The 26,260-nt window shown below is 37.8% G+C and overlaps 1 protein-coding gene across 4 annotated transcripts in view; it reads right to left on the reverse strand.

Annotated features, from left to right (window-relative positions):
- The window catches only part of LOC124154156 (CB1 cannabinoid receptor-interacting protein 1-like), a 189,601-nt gene that overhangs the window by 25,490 nt on the left and 137,851 nt on the right, over nt 1-26,260 (reverse strand). For 3 of the 4 annotated variants that reach the window (XM_046527695.1, XM_046527694.1, XM_046527693.1), the window contains exons 2-3: nt 22,915-23,059; nt 2,198-2,358 (exon numbers count right to left, since the gene is read on the reverse strand). In XM_046527695.1, coding sequence (XP_046383651.1) covers nt 2,198-2,358; nt 22,915-23,059 — 306 coding nt within the window. Of the gene's footprint in view, nt 1-1,511; nt 1,780-2,197; nt 2,359-22,914; nt 23,060-26,260 lie in introns of those variants that run through there. The other variant, XM_046527696.1, reaches the window with a different exon arrangement.

A 26,260-nucleotide genomic window follows, 5' to 3' on the forward strand; every position in this document is an offset into this window, starting at 1 on the left:
TAAAATATGGAACAGCTTTGTATTATATATAAATTCATGTCACCTACCTTAGGTAGGTATTGTATGTGACCGTTGTAGGGATGTTTTGGTTATCTCTGCAATTACACTCAAATGAATATTCAGGTAGATAGTAATAAAATTCATCAATCAAATTTGATGTGAAGCATTGGGGCACAGAACTCCAATAAACTTGCCTAGTCTATGCTTAGTCAATGTTTTACTTTCAGCATGGATGAATTCAACATTAAATAGGTAGCTACTTCATAAGTGCATGAATAATAAATAAGGCATCAGCGCTACGGTAGATGGTAGGAGTTGGCAGGTATTTGGATGAATAAATATTACTGTACATATTGATGGAGATGGCAGGATGAAATTGCTGAGTGAGTAAAGGATGCAATCAGCATTTTTATATCAATATTCCAAGTAGTATGTTACCTGAAAAAATAACTAGCCATACCAAATTTACTACATCACTTGCAATGGAATCGCTTTAAATGAACAGCTGCCTAATTAATGAAAATGTTGTGTGATATGTGCTTATAATTGTTAGGCAGCTTGGAGATTTGAAAAAAATTTCTATCTAAGCTGTCGACTTACTATCTTTGATTGTGCACCTGTGTAACTCATCCAGTAAATGGAGACAGATGGAGCCGCTTGTTTGCTGGCCCATATTGTTTCTCAACAATTTATCATTTTTATTTTCCATTTGTCTTAAGATATTTTTCCTGCTGAATTTTGCATTACTAAATAATGATGATATTAAGATGCTCAGTGTGTCCGATGCTCTCATGTAAGGGTATTCCTCATACCTAAAAAGTGTTGAGTCATTTAAATTTTCTGTCCAAAATTATTTTTCTTAACAATGCCCCTTAATTAATTACTAAGCAATGCAGTCATTGACAAAATCGAAGCTCTTTTTTTTCCTAAAATTCTAGCATGCATGTGATAGTAATATAAATATTGATGTAGCTACTTATACTGGTTACACAAGGGTTAAATAGAAAGTTATTCATTAAACTTGGCATCAGAAGGAGGACTATTTTAACTAATGTAGTCCAAATGTTCTTGCGATAATGGGAAACGCACTTGCACTTGGGGAAGTTTGCATTGAAGAATTTAATTTTAATAATTTTATTAATATCAATTGCTAGTATTAATTTCATTTAAAGGTTAGTTTTTTCAAAATCTTATTTGATTTAGTGAGTATGAATTATCAACTACAAATATAACATACCGCTGAAACTGGTTAGAGTTAATCAACTTGATAATAAGTTATAGATAGAGTCAAGCGACTAGGGAATAATTTTGGCTTTTTGTAATATGAATGATATCAAAAGAATTGAGTATTATATTAGGCAATGACTTCCCCTTAATGTGATCACTTATGAATTATTGATAACTAGACAACTGAGATAATTACTATCTCATGAATATGAGTTAGAAACTACTTATTACTTTGACTCTTAAGTTATAGATCACATCTAGAAAAAAACAGCCAAATTTCATAAATTAAAATTTATTTCAATTGAGAATATTAATGTATTTCATACAAAGTTGATAAAAACAAAATTCCATAGACAAGTCCCTAGACTCAAACAAATTACATTTTTAAAATGAGATTCAATAAAGTAGCTTCCAGGGCCCTTGCGTTGTAAAAATACCAGTTGGCTTAACAATTTGAGAAGCAGAAAAGAGGTAGCTTCGTGTGTGTAATTTAAAAATTGGTCCAATTACTGCACCTACTTTGGACGAGTTATGACTCTTTCTGGATGGTACCTATTCAAAAATTAATTTGTTTAGTATATGATCCTCTCCCACAATTACCACATTTTCATTCAAAAATCAAATGTTTTCCGTAAAAATTTACAAGTAAGCTGGATGACATATTGTAAGTAATGGGACAAGGTCATCAGAGTAATGCCATTATCAGTACATACTCCATCATTGTCACCCTTGTTTCACATTAGTACCGCCAAAGAAAGGCACTATGTACTGCCACAATAACTAAGTGTATTGTGATCTTAGATAATCTAGTTCTGAAAAGGAGGCCTTATTCCTACTCAGCAAATGAATCAGCCTCATGGGGGATGTATAGTCTTATTGATTTTGGAAGAGCAATTTTCAGTACATTTCTCCCTTTCAAGCTATTTGGAATGTATCCTGCATCTTCTGGATCTCGTTCGAACTTGTATACCTGTACGTCTCCCTGTTCACTGTGACGGCTCGCTCCCCTCGGGCCGTGCTGCAGTCAAGCTCTATGCAATGTAAACGGTTCCCCCACTCCGAGTGCTGCTGGTCATCTGCCCGGTAGACTTTTACTTGAAGGCACGTACATACGTCTCCTGCTTCCCGTACCTGAAAAAAGATCACCAAGTCACAGGAGTGCTACAATAATATGTACTTCCATGTATTGAACCTCTTTATCTCATACACCTCTTGATATAGAATCGGTGGCGGATATATGTGGGGAGCATTGGGGGTGTCCGCCCCCCTCTTGGGGCCGCCCACATTGCTGAACATTGCAGAATAACAATTGTAACTTTTTTGTATCATAAGATGGCATTGTTTTGTACATCAGTGGCACAGCGAGGTGGGGGTTTTGGGGGATAAACCCCCCCCTCTACCCCCAGAGCTCAGAGAAATTTTTAAGTTTAATTCATTTTACTTAATTGGATTGATGTTACTGAAAGAATAGTTTAAGGATTAATAAAATATCCCTCAGAAAGCAAAGCCGTAAAACTCACCATTTTGAACCATTTATCTTAAAATTCCGAAATTTATTAATCTTGCACCTACCGCTTATCTTGGTGGGTATTCCATACCCCCACACACCCCGGTATTAGTTGCACCTAAACCCCCTCTCAGTCTTAATTCCTAGCTGCGCCCCTGTTGTACATATATACTTATGTATAATCAACTTTAGTGAAACTTTCTTATACTTTGTATGTGATTATTTTTTTTATTACGATAAAAGTAAAGGGAGCTCAAGATAGCTTTGCACTGCCCCCTTGAGTTTTTTCTATAATTGCCATTGTGTAGAATTGATGGCAGAGTCTCGGCCATGCACAATCCCACATGACATCAAATATCTCTGAGACATCTCAGGGACATCTTGTGATTCATATTGATCTCATGCAACATGTAGACGTCTCAAAGACATTTCCGACCTGTAACATTTTTGCCCAAGGTGAAGGGCATACTTGCCCTTTGGGTCCAGATTGAAAAGTGGCAAAGTTGCGAGAGCATTATTGGTAAATCTGTGGTTTAACAACATTTCTAGTTGACTCATGAAGTTAACAGGAGAGAGGTATATGAGGGACTGAATTTCTTAGGCCCTAGGCTGTACCTCTTGCCATCTCATTGGCTATGGGGAAGTCACATGCTGAGAAACTTTCCCTCCGCTTACTTTCACTTGCTTAATCTCCACCCCCTCACCTGCAAAAATATTTTGAACTGACTATGGTGACCAATATACCCCTACTGTTGTCTCCATGCTTCTGGGTTTCACCGTGTGGATTTTCTTGAGCTGGTGAAACCCAGAAGCATGGAGACATCATCTAGACAACGGAAAACTATGCATCTACCCCCAGTGGTGCAGCAAGGGAGGGGTTTTGGGGGATAAAACCCCCCCTAGAGCTCAGAAAATTTTTAAGTTTAATCAATTTCACTTAATTGGATTAATATTACTGATAGAAAAGTGTAAACATTAATAAAATATCCCTCAGAATGCCGTAAAACTCACCATTTGGAACCATTTATCTGAAAATGTTTCGAGGGGAGGGCCCCCGGACCTCCCAGTGTTTTGCACCTAAAACCCCCCCTAGCCCTAATAGGGTAGTTTCCTTCATCAAAGAAAACAAAAGGCATTGATGGCGATTCGTTACCCACCATTAGTGTATTCATAATACACAAATTATTTGGTTTTTGAAATACCGGTTTAGACGAATGGCAAGGGTCAAATTTTATCCTCATTTGAAAAAGGCCAGATTGGCGCCCATGCGATTCCACTCCACGTGACGTCACAGGGACCTAGTTTCTACACGAGAGGATAGGAGTTATGCATCGTCAGAGGTTACCAATGCATGCATGAGTCACAGAGCTCAGGGAAACATGTCTTAATAATCACCTATTAAAACTGGCTGAGGTCGGAAAGTTTTCTTCGCTTGATAAGGTATTAACAAACCTTTTTTAAGCCATGCGCTACCAGACAGGAAGGTACTCAGCTACCCGTTAGCATCCTGCGTCCTATCAGCGCTCAGAGCCTCGATCAAGGTCACCTACCAGGCGGGAGGGGGAATCAGAAATGCGTCGTACGGACTTTTTCCCTTCATTCCTACTTACGCGTCGCGTTTTCGCGCGCTTGAAATTTTTCACTTTTCATTTGATCGCGAAAAATAGATATCGTCATTTAAAAATCTAAAAGCGTGAAATACGTACTCCAGGAGTAATAATCTTTCGATTTAGGCAATAAAAAAATAATAGGAAACCACCCTATTCCTAGCTGCGCCCCTGTCTACCCCTACTTCATTGTCATGTATTTCATTAGTGACATTCATACTTCTTTAAGTAAATAGGCCATGAAATTTCATATTCGGAAAATTTAAGTCATCTCAGAATTATGGCTGTTCTTTTTCTTTACATGACCTCCATACAAGTGCCTGTAAGTTTTATGATCCGCTTATGGCTAAACCATGTGCATTTTTCCAACCATGCAGGGATCACACCATGTCAGATGTCGAGTTGGAAGCATGAGCGGTGATGAATTACCATGGTCATAGCAGACTAGAAATTTGCAACATAGAAGTGGACCCAGAACTCACTCCTCTGCACTCAAAGTCAAACATTTTTCTCACTATCAATGACTATTGAAGCTCAGTGGACCACATCAGAAAGTTTTGGCTGCCTAGGAAACTCCTGATGGTGCTTTGTATAATGAGCTCAACATTTTTGTAGATTGGTATCAGCAATACAGGTGGGTAAGTATGTATGATTCCATTCATCACTGCATTAAAGGAATGGAATAGGGTACAATATGTATTGTACCCTAAAGGTTGCAATTTATAGTGCTTATAAGTAGTTAGTTTTAAGTTTTTTAAGCATTTTAGAAGAGTCATATGGTCAACATTAGAAGCCTGATTACTCGAATCTCGATATCTGGACACTCCAGGAAAAATCGACAAGCCTGACACATTTTTTCCTCACACCCAGTGGCGGCTGGTGGTAATTTATCTAGGGTGTGCATTAGAGCAGATATAGGATGATTTAATTGTATTGCGCGTGCGCATTCGCATGGTTTTGAGTCTGCTCCCATCGCCCCTTTGAACAGCACATACCCCCCCGCTTACCTCGTCCCGACAGAGCTCCCTCAAGCGATCGCACAGACCGAAAATGCGCCCGGCATGATGCCACGGGATCGCACACTTGTAGAGCAGTGAATTCGAAAAGGAGATAGCTGTAGCGTTCGGAGGCCCATGTTTCTTGCATATGCAGACTGTACTTTTATCCTTCGCGTTGCAAAGGAATAGTTTTCTTTTATAATTTATTCATCTTTGGGTTTGCACTTGCTAACATGCGTATACGCACGCGCCGCCACTGCTCACACCCAAAACGAATTTTTGAGGGGGCTCGGGCCCCCTCAGGCCCCATGGAGTCGGCGCCACTGTGAATACCCTATCATTCTAAGTTCTGGCTTTAGCTATGTGCATGATGCCCTTAGACATTGCATGTCTGACAGCATAAACCATCTTGTCTTCCAAAGCCGAAAAAACTCTCCAAGGGAAGAAGGTACTGTGGTAGTTTAAATAATATAACACCTGGGGTGAATTTGGGAGATCCGGGTTCAGATCCTGGTCTGGGCAAATAATATTTCCTCCCTGAAATTCATGCACACCGATGCTGCACAACTCCATAAAGGCACACTGCTGGCTAGTCTGGTGATATTACTTGAATAATTTTAGGAGTTCGTTTGAAAGAGCTGTACCCCCTCAAAAATTTGTGGGGGGGTCTTTTGCCTTGGCCATGTTGCCTGGCTGCCTATGTCTCTGCCTAATAACATCTGCTTTTATTCATGGGTGTATCTAATATGCTTGTATTTGATGTGAATTTTCTGTATAGTGTATATTAATCTTTATAATGCTTTAGCTTTTTTAAATATCTAACCGTTTACTGATTTTTATGACCGTAGTTATAACTTTTGTTTTTTTTATAAACCATCAGTCAGCTGTTCTTGCTAGGCCATCTTGGATAGATATGTTTAATATCATGTTAAGTAGGCATACAGGGACTTTGTGTGCAGCAATTGCCAGGAAACTTGATGTCACCTCTCCTGTTGACTTTTTCAAAGATGATTTTTTAACCCAGCCTGTGGCATTTGCCTACTTTGAGGTAATATTGGAACCGAGATAGAGGGTGGCTAGGGCTAGAAATATGGGGGGGGGGGGGTTTGTGGAAAAGGGTATGATTTTCATTAGGTCATATGCAAACACTTATTTTTGGCGAGGTAGAGGGGCGTTCACTGAAGGCGAAATCCTACAAACATGTTCGAGGGTGTAGCAACTCGCTGGGTTTAGCCCTTAGACACTACTCTAACTTGGACCAAATTAGTTTTAGGTTTTCATATCAGCAATTCACCCGGTGTTTTTGCGATATATAATTTTTTAAGAGAAAAACAAATCGTCCACAATTTCTTCAGAAATCCTGTATTACGTCGATATAGAGGCAACTTTATTCTTAAATACGACTTAACTTAGGATTTTGGCATTGGTTTCCGGTACCGAATTTTTTCGATAAGCTACAGTGATTCTATCCTTTGAATCGGACTAAAAAAATATAAGTGTACGAGAGTGCTGCGCCCGCTCTTTTCAATGCAGGTCCACAGAGGGATAGGCGCGTTTCTAATTTTAAAATGTAGAAAAAAAAGGCAGGGTCTTATGTACAAATTTAATTGGGATGTTCATGTACAAATTGAGGTCAGAGGACCTCTTTAAACACAACATTGGAAGTAATTACACTATCCTCTGTTAAACGCACTTGATGACTCATATACTTACGTATCAACAGGAGACTTGAATGTGGAATCAGCCGCATTTTGATAAAAGTTATTTAAAGAATGCGAGATATTGTTGCAAATGAACAAATGTATCAGTTTTTGCGCCGTTAACGTCAGGAATATTTACCGGTTTTTTGTCTTTTTTTGTTTTTTGTTTTTAATTTTTTTTAATTATTTAAAAACAAATTTTAGGAAACAATAGCAATATTTAGGAAGTAAGATATGCCGTCGCATGCTCTCTGATAAATTCTGTGCATTTTGGTACCTCATTTGTAGAGTTTGGTTGCGCAAAGGTTAAGAAAAAGGTACCTATACAGTAGAAATAACATAGAGGATTGGAGTGGTGAAATCGATGTATTTTCTATCGAAGGGTGAAATTGAATATTTTTTCCATTCGTCTCCAGCTTCGATTTTTTTGCGAGAACTTTGTGCTCGCTCGGGCGTTTAGAGGAGACGTCATGCGCAGGCTGTTGCTCGCACAGACTTTTGACAGAGGAAGCATTAATATTCTTGCCAAACGATCGTTTGTTTCTCAGAAAACAACCTGCTTCAAGGATTACAGAATTTCTTACCGTAGCATTTGATATGGCATAGGAGGTCAAAATAGTGCAGTATGTACTCGAGCAATCTGGTAGTTCAGTATGTTCAGTATAAGATTACAGTACTTAAGAACGGATTGCGGACTTAATAACTTAAGCGGACCCATTCCTCCCGCTCGACCGGTGACGTGTTTTGTGATGGTGACATTTTTGGTGTCGTATTACTCGTTTAAAATTCTTTCTATATGCTTGAAAATTTATGTGCTAAGGGTAGGGGGATGCAAGGGTACATAAAACCTGAACTCCTCCCATTAAGGCCCCTTGGCAGCAATTCGTTGTTGGAGGAAACCAGATTAAGACAGTAGCGGATAGAGAAAAAACTCAAAGGGAGGGCGCAAAATATTTCTTGAGCCACCTATACTTTTATCGGAATGAAAAATAAGTCGCATTCAAAGTTGGAGAAAGTTTCATTTAAGCTGATTTTACCCATATACAAGATAATTCTTTCTTATGATATAAAAAAGTTACAATTGTGGTTCTACAATGTTAGTCAATGCAGGTGGCTCCGCAAGGGGGCAGCGCGCGCCCCCTGCGCCCCCCATATGTATCCGCCACTGGATTAAGGAGCAGGCCGACCTTGGCGATTCACCCAGCTTTCGCATTTCTAGCCAGCGCACAGTAGGCCTCCAAACCCCTCAGAATTTTTTTAGTATGGAAGTTAAACAATTGCACGATGTTGTCAATAAATTATTGCAAACCTTATTTCACAGGGCGAAGAAATTTCACAAAAATTTCCCGCATTGAATTTTTTTCCCGAAATTCAGGCCGTTAAAACAAATGATACACCTTTTGTAGTAATTCAATTGCAACAAAAATTCGCAATATTATTAGATCGTCGCGGCGTTCGGATCTCTGCTTTAAGCACCTAAACAACCCCCGGAGTGAAAAAGCGTGGGGGCGGAAGCAGGCATACTTAAGGGCCTGCGAAGGGGTTTTCCCTCGAATGAATGCTATTCTGTCTTCCGACCGCTTGGAAGTCATGCAGCTGGCCTCCTTAGTTCGCTGACATTCGGTATATCTGAAGCAGTCGGAGACCTTCGGAAATATATGTGAAGAACAGAAGGAAAAATTCGGGTTATACCTTCTATCTCGCACACGCTCACCGAGGCGGCCACAGAGAGTTCGTTCTCGATATATAGAGATAATTGAGGTAAATTGCACAATTTTGTGGAAATAAACAAATTCAGGAAAATGCGAAAATTAATCGCGCAGGTCCTTTAGAGTTGAGTTCTGGATTTTTTGTGCTTATAGCACCCGTCCTAATACCATAGCAAAGAACCACTACTGAATGAAAATTTTCATTAATTAGTCAAGATTGTTTCAAGTATTCATAGATACCATTTTCATCCTATTCCTATTTCCTCCAATTTAGACGGAAAAATGAGCAAAGCGCAAGAAATAAAACGATTATGACCTCAATGAAGTGTCCCTGTGGGCAGTGGCGCAGCGAGGAGGGGGTTTTGGGGGATAAAACCCCCACAGAGCTCAGAGAAATTTTTAAGTTTAATCCATTTCACCTTATTGGATTAATATCACTCAGAGAATAGTCTAGATATTAATAAAATATCCCTCAGAAGGCCCTAAAACTCACCATTTTGAACCATTCATCTGAAAATTTTTCTAGGGGATTGTCCTCGCACCTTCCGCTTACCCTGGCGGGTATTCCACACCCTCAGACACCCCAATGTTTTACACCCGAAACCCCCCTAGCCTTAATATCTAGTTGCGCCCCTGCCTGTGGGGCTATTCCTATCACCTCGTCCGTAATGACTTCTTCCTCGGCTATAAGGGGCACTTAAAAATAATTGCTGCCCATCTTTACTCTTCCTACCAATGAGCCTGATTCTATTAAACCCAGACTTTCTGCGTCTATTGTGGCCTGCAAAAGAATGGAGGTGAGCTAAGTGTGTGAAGAGAAATCATAGCAATGAATACTCAGCTCCCTAAAATCTTCGCCTATTGTATGCCAAAGCGTGCTACTAAGGAAGCTTAGCACAGTGGGCGGAAATCGGAAAAAGCCGGACAAAATTACAAAATGGCTTTTTTTGAGTTATAAACTTGAAACTTCGCAGGTATACTCAAAAACGATTGAAATTTATTGATATGTACTTCATTTGACATAGATCCTACCCTTTACTGAGATACAGAGGCTCAAACGTGAGCAAATTTCCATAAAAACGCCCGTCTTCAATTTTCTCTGAAAATCTTCCAAAGTAAGTGAATTGTGAAGTTATGGGTGGATTCTTGCCGAATAAAAAACCACATAATCTGTTAGCATGGTGTTTTTTCTTTAATTTTCCGTAATCTTAAAGAATACAGCCCATAAAATCTTACCGTGCAGTAACAAAATGGCGGATACTGTTTTTCGACGAAGTTTTACATTTAGGTAGAGTTTCAAATAGGTTTTCGGCAAGGTCGCGCAGAGTAACTTATATGAGAGCATTGTTTGAAAATTTCTTGAGGTCTTTATTTAGTTTTCTTTGAAATAAGTTTGCGTCGCCGGAAATTACATTGATTTTTCGATCGCGCGGCAGGGTTCTTCTCCGCGCGTCGGGAGTTGGATTAGCCGCGCCGCGGTAAGGTTATTGAAGCTGTATGGGTTTTAACGCTCAACATTCACCGTTTTTATGTTTTGCTTCAAGACACCGATTCTCAAATGGTCTATGGTGAAGACAGTGGAGGTTTTTCATGCGATGTACTTGCACGTATCATCGAAGTTCATTTCGTTATCATCGGATACGCTCGAAGACTATGCTTCTATTAAAAGCGTTCAAACCTCGACAAAGTGAGTTGTTTTCCTGGGACTCATACAAAAAGACCTACCAGAAAGATACCAGCTGAGACCCTTATAACTTCTTCAATCACCGATCCCTGACCCTCAGGATTCTAATTTCGAAAACGGTCGTTTTATGACACCCTGGAGTGGAGCCCTTGGCCGTCTTAACGGAGGTATTTCCATGGGAACTTCTACATTTTTAAAAACGTGTATCATACCCTCAGTTCTACTTTGACATACAGATTACCATGTCTTTACTCGTTTACCATACGTTCCTCCCCGTGTACGCATTAGGGCATTGGATAACCATAGGTTCGACATATTTATTATTTCTAAATTTTACATAGGCTTCATCCGCCATTCCATAGAAAATGCCACCTCACATTATTACATTACTTGATATCTACAAAATAATATTGGAATTGGTAAAAAAATCATTCACTCGGTAAAAAGTATTTGCTCCATTATTTATCGCGGAGGCTGAATTTAAGACAAGGCCATGATGCTCTGAAATTTCTCAATGACTTCCTGACAAAACGCATTCTATGGCCATACCTTAAGAAATGGGTAGAGAGTTCTCGATATAATGAATGATTTTTGTGTCGATACAAAAGTTGGCTCGCTGACTCTATAACATTTCCAGAATTTGTTATGCATCACTTTCCCGATACTTCAACGACAGCCGGTTGAGTCTTGTATTTTTGTAAAAATCTATTCCTCTCAAATTGATTGACTAAATAAAATTCCCCCTGTAGCTTCATGCTACAAAATTTGTATTATATTTGCCAGGCATTCCAGGGCGGCCAAAAAAATGTCGCACCTAATTTGTTAGATCACGCAGAAGAAAATTCAAACTTTAAAAAATACTGCTACTACTGCTGAGCTTGCTCTCGCGGCATCTGTGAGTTTGAGAGAGAAGGGAGACACTGCAGCAGCTCACCTAATTGCAGAAATAACAACTGCGACCCCTACTCGGGCTAAGAGAGTTCTTTCAAAGTGGAGGACGAGTGAAAAGGTCCACCCTGAGATGACAGTGGAAGAGGCTCTGTCATTGATGATTGCCTCTGATTTGACCAAGCGTCAACATGGGTCTTTTCGTAGGACAGCTCTGAGCCATGGACACGAATTGTATCCCAGTTATGATAGAATAGCGATAGCAAAAAAGGCAGCTTATAACGAAGGAATTAAAATAACTGAGACCATATGCGAAGTAAACCTTCAAGCACCACTGAACCACACCATATTGGGAACAATAGCCTGCTTAGCCACCACTTCCACCTCTCAAGAATTAAAATGTGTGGTGAACTACAGATTAATCTCTAAGTACGGTTTTGATGGAAGTTCGGGCCACTCTCAATATAAGCAAATGTGGCAACAAGTGGATGTTTCAGATAAATTCCTAGTCATGAGTTCCCTTGTATCTCTTAGTTTGATTAAAAAGCAGCAGGTAACAAAGGCGCTACAGGTAACGACTGAAGTTTCCACTTTCTCTTGGTTAATTACATTTATCTCTAAACTTTTGATAAAGAATTTAAATTGCATCGGAGGCACTTCTCACATATAGGCTCTACAATTTTAGATGACACTATCTGGGGAAATCCACTGCCGACGTCGACACGATTTTGTCATCCCATCCGCTTTAGGTGAAAAAAAGAGACAAAAGAAGTTACAAAATCAGAAAGACATTACCTATATCGAAAGGCAGGTGGATGGTCTTAATGATTTCAACTCTGGATTTTACACGATCAAGTTCTCTTTACTACTGATCATGATCAACGGAAAAGTAATGCTTACATTGCTTACCTTATTATCCTAATTTTTTCTTAATCTTAAAACCCATTAACCTTATTATCCTACAGGGAAGTATAGTCATTTCGAAATTAAGAAAAACGATAGTTTTAAGTTTGCAACACACTGAAGGACAGCTGAATCATGGGGTTCTAAATCTGCGGTGCAATAGCGTCGAGTATGAATAACTTAGGAGATGTAAAATATCGTTCACCTGATATCTATAAATATTCTATTGGTTTGTGTACGCTGCACTGCCACATATGATTTTCTGAATGCATATTGGATATGTTTGTATCGATTGGAATTTAAACAGTGGCATTTGATAATTTAAATTTTAATTTATTTTAGTTAGGAAAGGAATGCTAAGAAAATTTTCAGCTAAATTTGATAATATAAATTAAAATAACTATTTTGAAAAAGATGTTCGGGGATTTATTCAAAAACGTACTTACAGACAAGTGGAAATTTCTACGCTCCACAAGCAAATTAAAATCACTTTCACAAATTCTGCGCACTCAAGAGAACTTAGCTTTCCTTCACCACAGTCAAAGTAGAACTGAGGGTATGATACACGTTTTTAAAAATGTAGAAGTTCCCATGGAAATACCTCCGTTAAGACGGCCAAGGGCTCCACTCCAGGGTGTCATAAAACGACCGTTTTCGAAATTAGAATCCTGAGGGTCAGGGATCGGTGATTGAAGAAGGTATAAGGGTCTCAGCTGGTATCTTTCTGGTAGGTCTTTTTGTATGAGTCCCAGGAAAACAACTCACTTTGTCGAGGTTTGAACGCTTTTAATAGAAGCATGGTCTTCGATCGTATCCAAAGATAACGAAATGAACTTCGATGAAACGTGCAAGTACATCGCATGAAAAACCTCCACTGTCTTCACCATAGACCATTTGAGAATCGGTGTCTTGAAGCAAAACATAAAAACGGTGAATGTTGAGCGTTAAAACCCATACAGCTTCAATAACCTTACCGCGGCGCGGCTAATCCAACTCCCGACGCGCGGAGAAGAACCCTGCCGCGCGATCGAAAAATCAATGTAATTTCCGGCGACGCAAACTTATTTCAAAGAAAACTGAATAAAGACCTCAAGAAATCTTCAAACAATGCTCTCATATAAGTTACTCTGCGCGACCTTGCCGAAAACCTATTTGAAACTCTACCTAAATGTAAAACTTCGTCGAAAAACAGTATCCGCCATTTTGTTACTGCACGGTAAGATTTTATGGGCTGTATTCTTTAAGATTACGGAAAATTAAAGAAAAAACACCATGCTAACAGATTATGTGGTTTTTTATTCGGCAAGAATCCACCCATAACTTCACAATTCACTTACTTTGGAAGATTTTCAGAGAAAATTGAAGACGGGCGTTTTTATGGAAATTTGCTCACGTTTGAGCCTCTGTATCTCAGTAAAGGGTAGGATCTATGTCAAATGAAGTACATATCAATAAATTTCAATCGTTTTTGAGTATACCTGCGAAGTTTCAAGTTTATAACTCAAAAAAAGCCATTTTGTAATTTTGTTCGGCTTTTTCCGATTTCCGCCCACTGTGCGACGCTTGGAAAATACAGGAGAGAGAATTACGATAATGGCCACATAATATTCTTTAGTCATACCCAGAAAATGAATCAGGAGAATCTTTCAAGCCGCGTGAAAAGGTGAGTAGTGCCGCGGAAAGTGCCATGTGCTCCCTTTGACCCGCCGAACGTGCGATGAGCCTCACACGGAAAATGTATGTGGAAGGAGTCGTGTGCGCATGGAGTCCGACTTCCACCGTACACGACTCCAACACACGCAGTGAGCGCGGGGGGGGAGTCGTGTGGGGAGGGAGTCGCGACTCACCAAATAAGACTCTCTCGCCTCACAGCTCAATCTGCTGAGTCGTACATTAGAACTGACTCACTCCCACAGTGCCCATACTACATCATAATCCAATACGTTTCCGAGATTCCAAAAATTATAACGAAGTTCAACAATTAATCAAATTAAATAGATCGGTATCCCAAATAGTAGTCCAATCAGAAGGGTTAAATCAGTTACGCCAATTGGCATAAAATTATAATTAAAACACATTTATTCGTGGATAGATAGTAAACATTGAAATTAGAATTAAGTAACTAAACAGTAAACTAAAATGGTGAGATAATAATGTGAGGTGGCATTTTATATGGAATGGCGGATGGAGCCTATGTAAAATTTAGAAATTATAAATTTGTCGAACCTATGGTTATCCACGTTATGCGTACACGGGGAGGAACGTATGGTAAACGTGTAAAGACATGGTAATCTGTATGTCAAAGTAGAACTGAGGGTATGATGCACATTTTAAAAAAGCTAGAAGTTCCCATGGAAATACCTCCGTTAAGACGGCCAAGGGCTCCACTCCAGGGTGTCATAAAACGACCGTTTTCGAAATTAGAATCCTGAGGGTCAGGGATCGGTGATTGAAGAAGTTATAAGGGTCTCAGCTGGTATCTTTCTGGTAGGTCTTTTTGTATGAGTCCCAGGAAAACAACTCACTTTGTCGAGGTTTGAACGCTTTTAATAGAAGCATAGTCTTCGAGCGTATCCGATGATAACGAAATGAACTTCGATGATACGTGCAAGTACATCGCATGAAAAACCTCCACTGTCTTCACCATAGACCATTTGAGAATCGGTGTCTTGAAGCAAAACATAAAAACGGTGAATGTTGAGCGTTAAAACCCATACAGCTTCAATAACCTTACCGCGGCGCGGCTAATCCAACTCCCGACGCGCGGAGAAGAACCCTGCCGCGCGATCGAAAAATCAATGTAATTTCCGGCGACGCAAACTTATTTCAAAGAAAACTAAATAAAGACCTCAAGAAATTTTCAAACAATGCTCTCATATAAGTTACTCTGCGCGACCTTGCCGAAAACCTATTTGAAACTCTACCTAAATGTAAAACTTCGTCGAAAAACAGTATCCGCCATTTTGTTACTGCACGGTAAGATTTTATGGGCTGTATTCTTTAAGATTACGGAAAATTAAAGAAAAAACACCATGCTAACAGATTATGTGGTTTTTTATTCGGCAAGAATCCACCCATAACTTCACAATTCACTTACTTTGGAAGATTTTCAGAGAAAATTGAAGACGGGCGTTTTTATGGAAATTTGCTCACGTTTGAGCCTCTGTATCTCAGTAAAGGGTAGGATCTATGTCAAATGAAGTACATATCAATAAATTTCAATCGTTTTTGAGTATACCTGCGAAGTTTCAAGTTTATAACTCAAAAAAAGCCATTTTGTAATTTTGTCCGGCTTTTTCCGATTTCCGCCCACTGTGCTAAGCTTCCTTAGTAGCACGCTTTGGCATACAATAGGCGAAGATTTTAGGGAGCTGAGTATTCATTGCTATGATTTCTCTTCACACACTTAGCTCACCTCCATTCTTTTGCAGGCCACAATAGACGCAGAAAGTCTGGGTTTAATAGAATCGGGCTCATTGGTAGGAAGAGTAAAGATGGGCAGCAATTATTTTTAAGTGCCCCTTATAGCCGAGGAAGAAGTCATTACGGACGAGGTGATAGGAATAGCCCCACAGGCAGGGGCGCAACTAGATATTAAGGCTAGGGGGGTTTCGGGTGTAAAACATTGGGGTGTCTGAGGGTGTGGAATACCCGCCAGGGTAAGCGGAAGGTGCGAGGACAATCCCCTAGAAAAATTTTCAGATGAATGGTTCAAAATGGTGAGTTTTAGGGCCTTCTGAGGGATATTTTATTAATATCTAGACTATTCTCTGGGTAATATTAATCCAATAAAGTGAAATGGATTAAACTTAAAAATTTCTCTGAGCTCTGTGGGGGGGTTTTATCCCCCAAAACCCCCTCCTCGCTGCGCCACTGCCCACAGGGACACTTCATTGAGGTCATAATCGTTTTATTTCTTGCGCTTTGCTCATTTTTCCGTCTAAATTGGAGGAAATAGGAATAGGATGAAAATGGTATCTATGAATACTTGAAACAATCTTGACTAATTAATGAAAATTTTCATTCAGTAGTGGTTCTTTGCTATGGTATTAGGACGGGTGCTATAAGCACAAAAAATCCAGAACTCAACTCTAAAGGACCTGCGCGATTAATTTTCGCATTTTCCTGAATTTGTTTATTTCCACAAAATTGTGCAATTTACCTCAATTATCTCTATATATCGAGAACGAACTCTCTGTGGCCGCCTCGGTGAGCGTGTGCGAGATAGAAGGTATAACCCGAATTTTTCCTTCTGTTCTTCACATATATTTCCGAAGGTTCCGAAACTAAATAAAGACCTCAAGAAATTTTCAAACAATGCTCTCATATAAGTTACTCTGCGCGACCTTGCCGAAAACCTATTTGAAACTCTACCTAAATGTAAAACTTCGTCGAAAAACAGTATCCGCCATTTTGTTACTGCACGGTAAGATTTTATGGGCTGTATTCTTTAAGATTACGGAAAATTAAAGAAAAAAACACCATGCTAACAGATTATGTGGTTTTTTATTCGGCAAGAACCCACCCATAACTTCACCATCCACTTACTTTGGAAGATTTTCAGAGAAAATTGAAGACGGGCGTTTTTATGGAAATTTGCTCACGTTTGAGCCTCTGTATCTCAGTAACGGGTAAGATCTATTTCAAATGAAGTACATATCAATAAATTTCAATCATTTTTGAGTATACCTGCGAAGTTTCAAGTTTATAACTCAAAAAAAGCCATTTTGTAATTTTGTCCGGCTTTTTCCGATTTCCGCCCACTGTGCGTAGGCTTTTGAAAAAAGGTCTAGATAATCAAGAAATATTTTTATATAGTGCTCCATGTATAATTCCATCTACTTTAGGAAGCAGCTACAATAGTCATCCTAAGTAAGAATAGAAAAAATGCATTAAACTAATTATTTCAAATCTTCATCGAATTTTTTGTTGTGAATATGATTATTTTCTAGCTCGGATAATGTAATGTTTTGAATAATGACCACCTAGCCTCTTGAATGCGTCTGCAGTTGAACGCGTTCTCTCGTAGACTCACTCTCGAATAATCCCTCTTTCGGAATTGATTGCGATTGCATTTGATCCAAAGAAGCAATATTTTCGTAGTCGGCTTGCTAGCTTTCTCAGGTTACCAGAATTTTCGTTCTCATTTTACCTTTTAGTACAGTATAAAATAAACATGGAAATTATTTGTCATTAATTTACACTTATAATGATGTACTAAGTCTGTCTATTTGCCCCAATGCATGATGAAAACTGGCAAATATATGTAGTTTTTGAAGGAGAAGGTTCCTATGCTTTCTAATTTGTTATAAATGGAATTTTCGGGATTATTATTGGGTGGTGTTACAGATGACGCTGACGTTTCTAAAAAATACTATATTTTCATTTTTAGGGCGTAATCTCATCAGTGTCAGTATTAAATATGATTATGAAAAAAATCTCTCGATACGAAACTAGAGAAACGTTATTTAAATTTAAAGTTTGAATGTGGTCATTATATAGGTATAAATACCAATTATAATATATGGAATCCAAGTCTTTAATCATGCAAAATATCTGAACTTCGGTTGAATTCACATGAAATTGTTTGGAATTATCAAGAGAATTCAATATCTCGTTGACTCAGCGAATTTTTTACGCGAATGAACATGTGGATGTTGTTTTTAACCAATTTACTCATATGAATGGATTCCCTTAATAAGTATAATTATTCAAGCGTCCTGTGTTGAATAAATGCCTTTGACCTTACATGGTGTGCATTTAATGCTACACTAATGACAACTTATGGAATATTCAGATGTACATGTATGTATATGGGAAAGCAATTTTCCAGCCTTGCATCGGACAATCATACGGTTGATTTGAAATCTGATTTTAACCAATCATATAAGTTCTCCGTAACAGATTTTACTAGGCAGAAAAATGTCTCATTCTAGGGTTACCCTCGCGATAGGAAGCTTAGCGCATGGTCTTGAGACGTATCTCTAACAGAAAAGAGACCCAGTTGGATTGAAAAGGTAAATTTCGCGAGTGCGGTAGCTGAGGTGGTCAAATAGCCGCGAACATCGTAAATCACCGGTATTGAGGCTCAATTGGTTCATGAATCATCTGTGAGAAATGTGACGTTTAAGTTATAAGGGAAACGTCGGCGGGGATGTACGATAAATCTTCAAGTAAGAGGTTGAAAGAGTGTGTACGATCTTTATGTGTACGATCTCAAAGTATCTTATCGCTTGCTTCATTCTCGAAACAAGTTTAGATGGTATCTACATGGAGAAGTTCGTCCCATAGAAGATAGATTTATGTTGGCACTTAGGACGCATTTTAATCGGGTTTCAAAAATATCCACAGCGAAGCGCGGCGATGATTGGATAAAATCCATGGGCCCCCAATATTTGCAATAGAGTATTCGCACTGGCGAGGATTAGTGTTGAAAATTTATGAATTTTCCTAATTATATGGTCTTAAATATACATTGGAATTAAGGAAATAAAACTTTGTAAGGTTCACTGATTGTTTAATTAAGGGAACGACCCGGGTTTCGTAACTTAGTTACATCGTCAGGTGTAACTAAGTTACGAAACTATAACCTGACGATGTAACTAAGTTACGAAACCCGGGTCGTGCCCTTAATTAAACAATCAGTGAACCTTACAAAGTTTTATTTCCTTAATTCCAATATGGAGAGGTTTCACAAAGTAAAGCCTGAAGTTTTTAGTTATATTTTAAGTATAAATATCGGTTAACAGCTCTAATTATAGCTTCGTGAAAATAGATCTGCCATCATTGATATGAGTGGCGACTTTCGTTCACACATTTTCATGCGAGGTGGATGGCAGAACATCCGGTGACCGAATGAAGAGTCCTCTATTGTAATATTCGTCTACTCATACAAGCTGATTTTATTCAATCTCAGAAGTTCAAATTACCCCGATAAAAAACATAAGAAAGCCTCAGCGATGCTAAGTAATTTTTCTGTGAACGACATAATAATTTTAGGTCTGCGAGAGGTTTACAACAAAAGGTCGATGGAGGAATGTGAAACATTATTATCGAAAAATAATATTAGATTCAAAATAAAACAATGTTCGATAGAAATTGCCCTTTATATGTCACCTACCAATTTTTCATATTTCCAAATATTACTACTGAAAGACGAATGCTTATATGAAATGGCAAAAACTTGTTAGAAGCAGTATAGATGCTATTAATTTCTTGTAATATACGTAGCTTGGAACGTAGGCTTTCGCAGCGAGGTGCATTGTTGTCAACGGCTTTCGGGAGCAGCTGCGTATTGCGCTTTGCCACGCGAGCTTTCGCGACCATTGCAGGTCGTATCATCAGGCGATGAATGTTGAATTCTCGTAATATAATCATTACAAATTTTCAGTTTTTTATCGAACTTACCGAGCTGCAAAATCATTTAGCATGGAAATGCGTAAAGCAAGCGAAATATTTGAATTAGCAATTAATTACTCTGCCAATGAGTAGATTTTATTGATTTAGTATATGTACAGCCAAAAATTATGCTACTTATCATCTAAAAATTTTCAGAGTATATCAAATTTAAAGTATTTGAACATGTAATAAATGTCTTTATCTCAAATATAAAAGTCTTATTAAAGGAATAATGAGGTAAAATATTTATATCTATGGTACTGGTAAGCGTTTCCAAGGGTCTGCTATTTACGTTCCGATCATCATCATAATTTCAAGATGCCAGTATTGTGCCTGAATTACTCATCGAAGTTGACTTTCATAGCTGTAATTTAAAACATTATTTCGCTTCTATTATTTATGCATTATTCAAAATGTATCAATACGCTTCATGATCGCATATATATGAAAATGAAAGAAACGATGTTGACTAATAGGAAATATTTTCATCTCCCCTTCTTAGTGAGACAATTAAGTTTAATTTTGGGTTACTATTGATCCCTCACAAGAAATAAATTGAAATAACTAGCTATAACTAAATTTTTCCCTGCGTAGTTGAATCAGTGATTATCTTTTGCCATACATGTATAGCCATCGATTACTACTACGTTTAAAGTTTTAATGCTTTTACTTTGCTAATAGATCGAATAATGATCGACCACGTCCTTAATCGATTGTCACTCTCTTTGAAGTGCATTTCAGTTACCTTTCGCACGTACGAGTCCAGCTTATCGTTTGACAATTTAAGTTGTCAAAGTCGACGTATGAACAGGCGTTATTTTTAAACAAGCAATACGCCACGAAAATAGACCGTCGTAGGGGGAATGATGCATCCTTTTAAAGGATTCAAGGTATTTTGGAGCTTAAATTTCCTCGCACGCTCTTTAACAAGAGATATCGCTTCTCGTCATTCCGAACGCATTCTTAGCTGAGAACTTGCGCAATCAAGAGGCGGAAGCGGCGCAGAAGTTCCTGCAACGTGCGGGGTATTTTCTTCCAGCGGAGGTGGAGCCCAAATCGCTAGTCATGTAAGATGGGGTCTTTGTAGGGCTTAAGCTAAGCAGAGGAAGTAAACCCAGTTGAGGATAGGCGTAGTTGGGGAGCCGGTGTTTCTGTTATTCATGAAAGCCTAAGCATTAGGCGTCTACAACAATGGCTTCTTGTGACCTCTTCGCCAGTGTATGCATATATTCGTTGTAGTCTTGTCTCTATTGGCGGGACATTCAGGAAAATTCGTTTATAAACGGTTCACATCCCCCTGTTTTCCATAATCCTCGTAAACAACTTTCCCTTCACGTGGTTTCCACCGTTGTCGGCAATCTTTTGGTTAAAAATGACTAGCGGCCGATACTTCGTGGAACTCCGTCGTGACTTAGTAAAATGCCACTCAATATATGATTTATAAAATAATTTTGCTCTGGTCAGCATTTTACACTTTACTGTAGTCCTGATAATGCTGCAGTGCTGTTAAATATGTAGACCATAATATTTTGTTAATATATATCGAGTGAAACTTTTAAAAGTTAGATTACTTTTCTCTGAATTAATTTTTTGAGACGATGAGGTATTTAAAAATCCCTCAGCTGTTACCTACGGTACCGAGAATTCCTTCAAAGGAATGCATATTATAACAATGAAGAAATCGTGGTTAATGCCTCAATTTATAAACTAAACGGAAAATATTTCTCCGGAAGTTACTTGTCTCTTTCAAACTGACAATCCGATAAATTCCGGAATAATTTATCCGAAATACTTTTCATTTTATTTAATGTACCTAAAATTTATTTATAAGTATTTTAAAAATCTTTTTAGCTTCGTTTATTTTCTTAAGCTCGTATACTTTAATTTCTACATTATCGCACTTAACGTATTCATTGGTTTTTATAGTATCATTTGTCGCCGAAATAAACTTTAGCATCGTTTATTCCAAATTAATTTGGATTGCATAGGAATTCCTCTGGCATTTTCCAATCCATTTCCATTTATATTTCGAGGGATTTGCTGGAATTAAAATTGCAATGAAAGTAATTAATAAAGCTCTTACTAATAATAAAATAGAAATAAATAATAAATTAAAGTGGCATATATTCGTGCCAAATAGATGATTTAATGTGCATCAATTAACTTATCTTGAAAATTGACGATAGTCTGATCAGAATTGCTACATGCAGAGTCATGAATTGGTACATTTCCCCTTTCATTCCGTGGTAAATGTTTCTCGCTCGCCATAGATACAAGTTGTTATGTTAATTCTTCATTAATTTTGGAGTGCACCGTTGCCCCCTTGCAAATTTTCACTTTTATGATGTTTTCTTAGATTTCAAGACCACCTACGTCATTTACCAAGAGGTTCTCCTTATCTTGGACTGTGAAAATATTTTGTCTTGCATACAAGGTTTTGGTTCAAGGAAACTCTTTCATCGAGTTATTCGATGTCGAATGAAATGAAAATCGGAATGAAGTTTGTGAGTTTACCATCGCATACAATGAGAACTCCGTGCTAAGTAAACTCCAATTTTAAGTGAGTTAAAACATCAAAACATGGTTTTAAATATCTCCTTACCAAATTCATTCTAATTGACATCTCTCTGCCTAAAAATATGGCCCTTAAATATTATATTAAAGAAATTATTTACGATATTTTTTTGTCAAACCTCGAAAGTGTGAATCAAAAATTTTTGCCGATAATAAGAATCGATGTAGAAAACGTATCACGAAAATCACGTATTTAATATTTATTGGAGTTTGCAAGTTTTTACCAATTATTGAAAATTCAAAACATAGGAATGGTGGTCGCTATGCACTATCACGGGATCAGTTGAAGATGGATTGAAGTCAGCCTAAATATAGCCGACTTGCCTGTACTTAAAAAGGGAAATTGCGCAAAATTCTTATGTTAGGAATGAGCATGTTTATTTGCAAAAACTGTTGTGTCTAATTAATATAATGTATCTTCTTAGCCAAATTATACTAGCTGAGAATACTCTCAAAGTTTCGTGATTTTTCATGTATTTAAATAGAGGGAAATGCTTTATGTCCTTCTCAATATGGCTCGATGCGTAAATTCCATTCTTTTCTTGGGGAAGGGAATCAGCATTACATTGTTTATATTACTGTGATTTTTCCGGATATTGAACATTGTCGAAAAGAGGTACCCTCTTGTATACATCCCAGGCATCCCTAAAAGTGTTGAATGGGAAGAATGTGAGGCGAGTTGATGTTCAGTTGGATGGGTGGGAGGGTGATGAACGTACCCGCATTTGTATGTGCAGGTCTTCGCGCTGCCCCTTGCCCGAAGGAGTCAGTCCTTTGGTGCTGTAGTGACCCGAATAGGCGCTGGCCGTGCCGTCCCGCGTTCGCTCCCGGGCCAGCGTATCCTGGCCTCCGATCGCCAGGCTCCTGCTCCAAAGAAAGGAAGGAAAAAAAGAAATTAAGTATGCACATACTTAGAACATTCATTACCGTGGGGTCAAGTTAGATTTGCTCTAAGAAACGTCTCTTAAGAGGGAGCATCACTATTACTCTACCAGTCGTATTTTGTAATTTTTCGTGACGTACTACTCTTTGACAACTTGCGCTACAATATCGAAATTTTCTGGGTGAATATAGTTAAAATATTTCAACTGAGACCTTTATATTCGATATAAAAAATTAACCTTCGAAAAGATGTTGTGGTAAAATTTTCATATTGAAGATATAAGCCAATATTGGTAACGATGTGAGCTTAAAATGCATCTTTAACATTTTAAGAGGATAACGTGAGTGTTAAGCTGGTAATTATTGTTGGAGTATTCTACCTATTAAGGTATGTTTCCATGGAGAACAACATCACAAAATTACCTTTCGATTGTGAGGCATACGCTCTCTTAAAAAGGATCCCCCAAGAAACTAGGAGATCGTCATTTTAATGAAATAATTAATTATAATCTTCTACTTTATAGACTAAAGATAAAATAATTCTGTGCTCTATGATGCGTTATAAGGTTGCAAGTGAAATCAGAATTTTTACTGAGGCCCTATGGGTGATCCTTGTCTAAGAATTAGGAGCATGTTGATAATATCAAGATTATTCGGTCTATTTACGCGAAAATCGAATGGAAGTTTGTTTTAGCGTAATGGTCGTGATCAAAACTGGCCTTAGCCTCGTAACCGTACTATTAAAAAAAAAGTTAATATCTAATGAATAATTCATAGCAAAAGAATAATATTTTTCAAGTTCTGAAACGATAATTTTCAGTGGAGTTGCGGTAGAAAATTCCAATTACAAATATTTGAAGGGTAATCTAATTGAGGAAGAGTTGCCTTATGTCAACTTTTGGTCGTTTAAGAAGCAATTAATTAGCATTAGAAGTCATAAGAGCGCAAAAACGCTCAAATACTTTCCAAACACTGGCATCTCATCACTGATGACGTCAGAGTTATAATATATTTCTATACTTTAGAGAGGTTGTGAAGTTTTGGCCGCGGGTGCTTTAAAAAATTCAACTTATCGCAAACTTTTCTTTAATGTATATTTCATCAAGGCTATGGTATGGTATGGAGGCTTCCGCAGTGATTATTCGGTAATTGTTTTTCATGTTAATGCCGCGTTCACTCATTTTGGTGAACGACAGTTTCGGACGTATTCCAGCTCCCGCCTTCGAGTCCAAAAAATTGCAAAAAAAATCCACCAAAATAAGTCAACGCCGCATTGGCCCGGAAAACAATTATCAACCATCAGGGCTATATTGTAAGGTACAAAGTTAATGTAAAGGGCTGTATTGTAATGTACGAAGTACTGAGGGCTATATTGTAAAGTAATATTTGTAATGTAAAATAGTTAGTGGAAATTAGAAAATAAATAAAAAACCATGCTACCGTAAATTTTTAAGTTCATTTAGTTTCAAAAGATGGTATCCAAGTTACAAAAAAGTCTACAAAATGGAAAAATAATGTTACTCTTTTGGTAAAATTAGATATTTGAATCTGAAGGTGCTTAAAAAATTTATGGTTGTATGATATTATATTAATTTTATATATTCCAATCACTGTTTTACATTACACTTGTATTTTAAATATAGCCCTGATGATGTTTGCATGATAGAACATTGGCGATGAGTTGAATGTTTTTTTAATATTACATACGACCAAATCACCATTATCTTTCAGGAGCATTAAAAAAGTGATCAATAACAACTATCTAGTATATTTCAATGCTCATTTTTAATTATTTATATAATTTTTAAATAGACATACAGGCCATTATTAAGGCAGCATCATGAACAGTGGGATCCTTGCCATAAGATTGATTCTTATTTATATTTCAATGAAAGTGGCAAATTTTGAATTCACGAAAACAAAGTCCGTATACCAGCATGAATAGTGCAATAATTGTCTGACCTCAGTATCCATGTATCTAGGAGTTTATGCAACAGTGTGGAATTTTTGTCGTGCGGGCTGGGGTCATGCAAGGCGTATAATATGGACTGGGACTCAGACTTTTTGAAAGGAAAAAATAAATTATGACAGAGATAGCGCTAGTGAGTGTAGAATTTAAGGTTTGAAGAAATAATAATTTTAAGTAAAAATAACAGCTATACATATGCTACCCTTCAAAATCAGATTTTTTATCAGTATTCGTTTTGCTACGCAAATGCAGGCATGTAACCAGACCTAACAACCTTTTAATATATCGTAATCGTATACGTAATCCTTTTGGCTTTTTCTAGAGGTGAGATTATTGTGACGTGGCTGTTATTTCATGCACATCTGTAAAGAAATTTACGCCGTAATTTTTAATGAGCATGACGTCCGAAATCCGATAATTCTTAAATTTTTGAATTTTTAAATTTTGAACTTTCATTGAAAATTTTCGTTAATCGTTTCCACCGTTCGAGAACTTCTTATTCTAACAGGAAAGATCTTCTAGTGGAATTAGGGACTTTAACCATCGACAGTAAAGTCTATTTGTTGGTCAGTTTGTGTAATACTTATTTAGAACCGTGGTCGGAATGCTTCCGGCTTCGTTTTCGGCTGTACAACTGTAACAGGTAGAGTTGCCGAGTTCGTGTATCTCTTCGAGAGGGAACACTATCGACTCAAGGTCTGGCTGCACGAAATTCCGTAGAATTCTCCAGTTTTCCGAGAATTTAAAGAATCCATTCTCTTTCTTCGATGTAGTGTTATAATTCTTCCCATTTCCGCTTCACATATAATAAGTCCCTAAATTGAAATGACAATGGGTCTCAGTAAGTGTCCCTGTGGGACTCTCCTATCGTCTTATTCCAAATAAATCCCCTTTCTATTGTAATTGCTCGCAAAAAATAATTTCTCTTTATCTTTTAAAGGCCTTCTCTCTCTCTTCAACTTAAATTAATACTTATTCGCATAAATAACTCTCTCAAGAGTATCGATTCTGGACCTGCGTATGAAAAGGGCGCTGATTGTGACTGACTCATTCCCCAATCTTTCTCCTCTCGTAGAGGCCTCTGAGTTTAACTTGGCCCAGCACGATTTCTTTCCATTTTTGTAAAGCTCTCTTTAGTTGGAATAAGGAAAAAGGGAGACTCATAAGAGGGAATAATTAATAATTTTTCCGTTCCTGAAAAAAATTAAGGAAAT

Source organism: Ischnura elegans, chromosome 2 (assembly GCF_921293095.1).
Source record: "Ischnura elegans chromosome 2, ioIscEleg1.1, whole genome shotgun sequence".
Taxonomy (NCBI): Eukaryota; Metazoa; Arthropoda; class Insecta; order Odonata; family Coenagrionidae; genus Ischnura; species Ischnura elegans.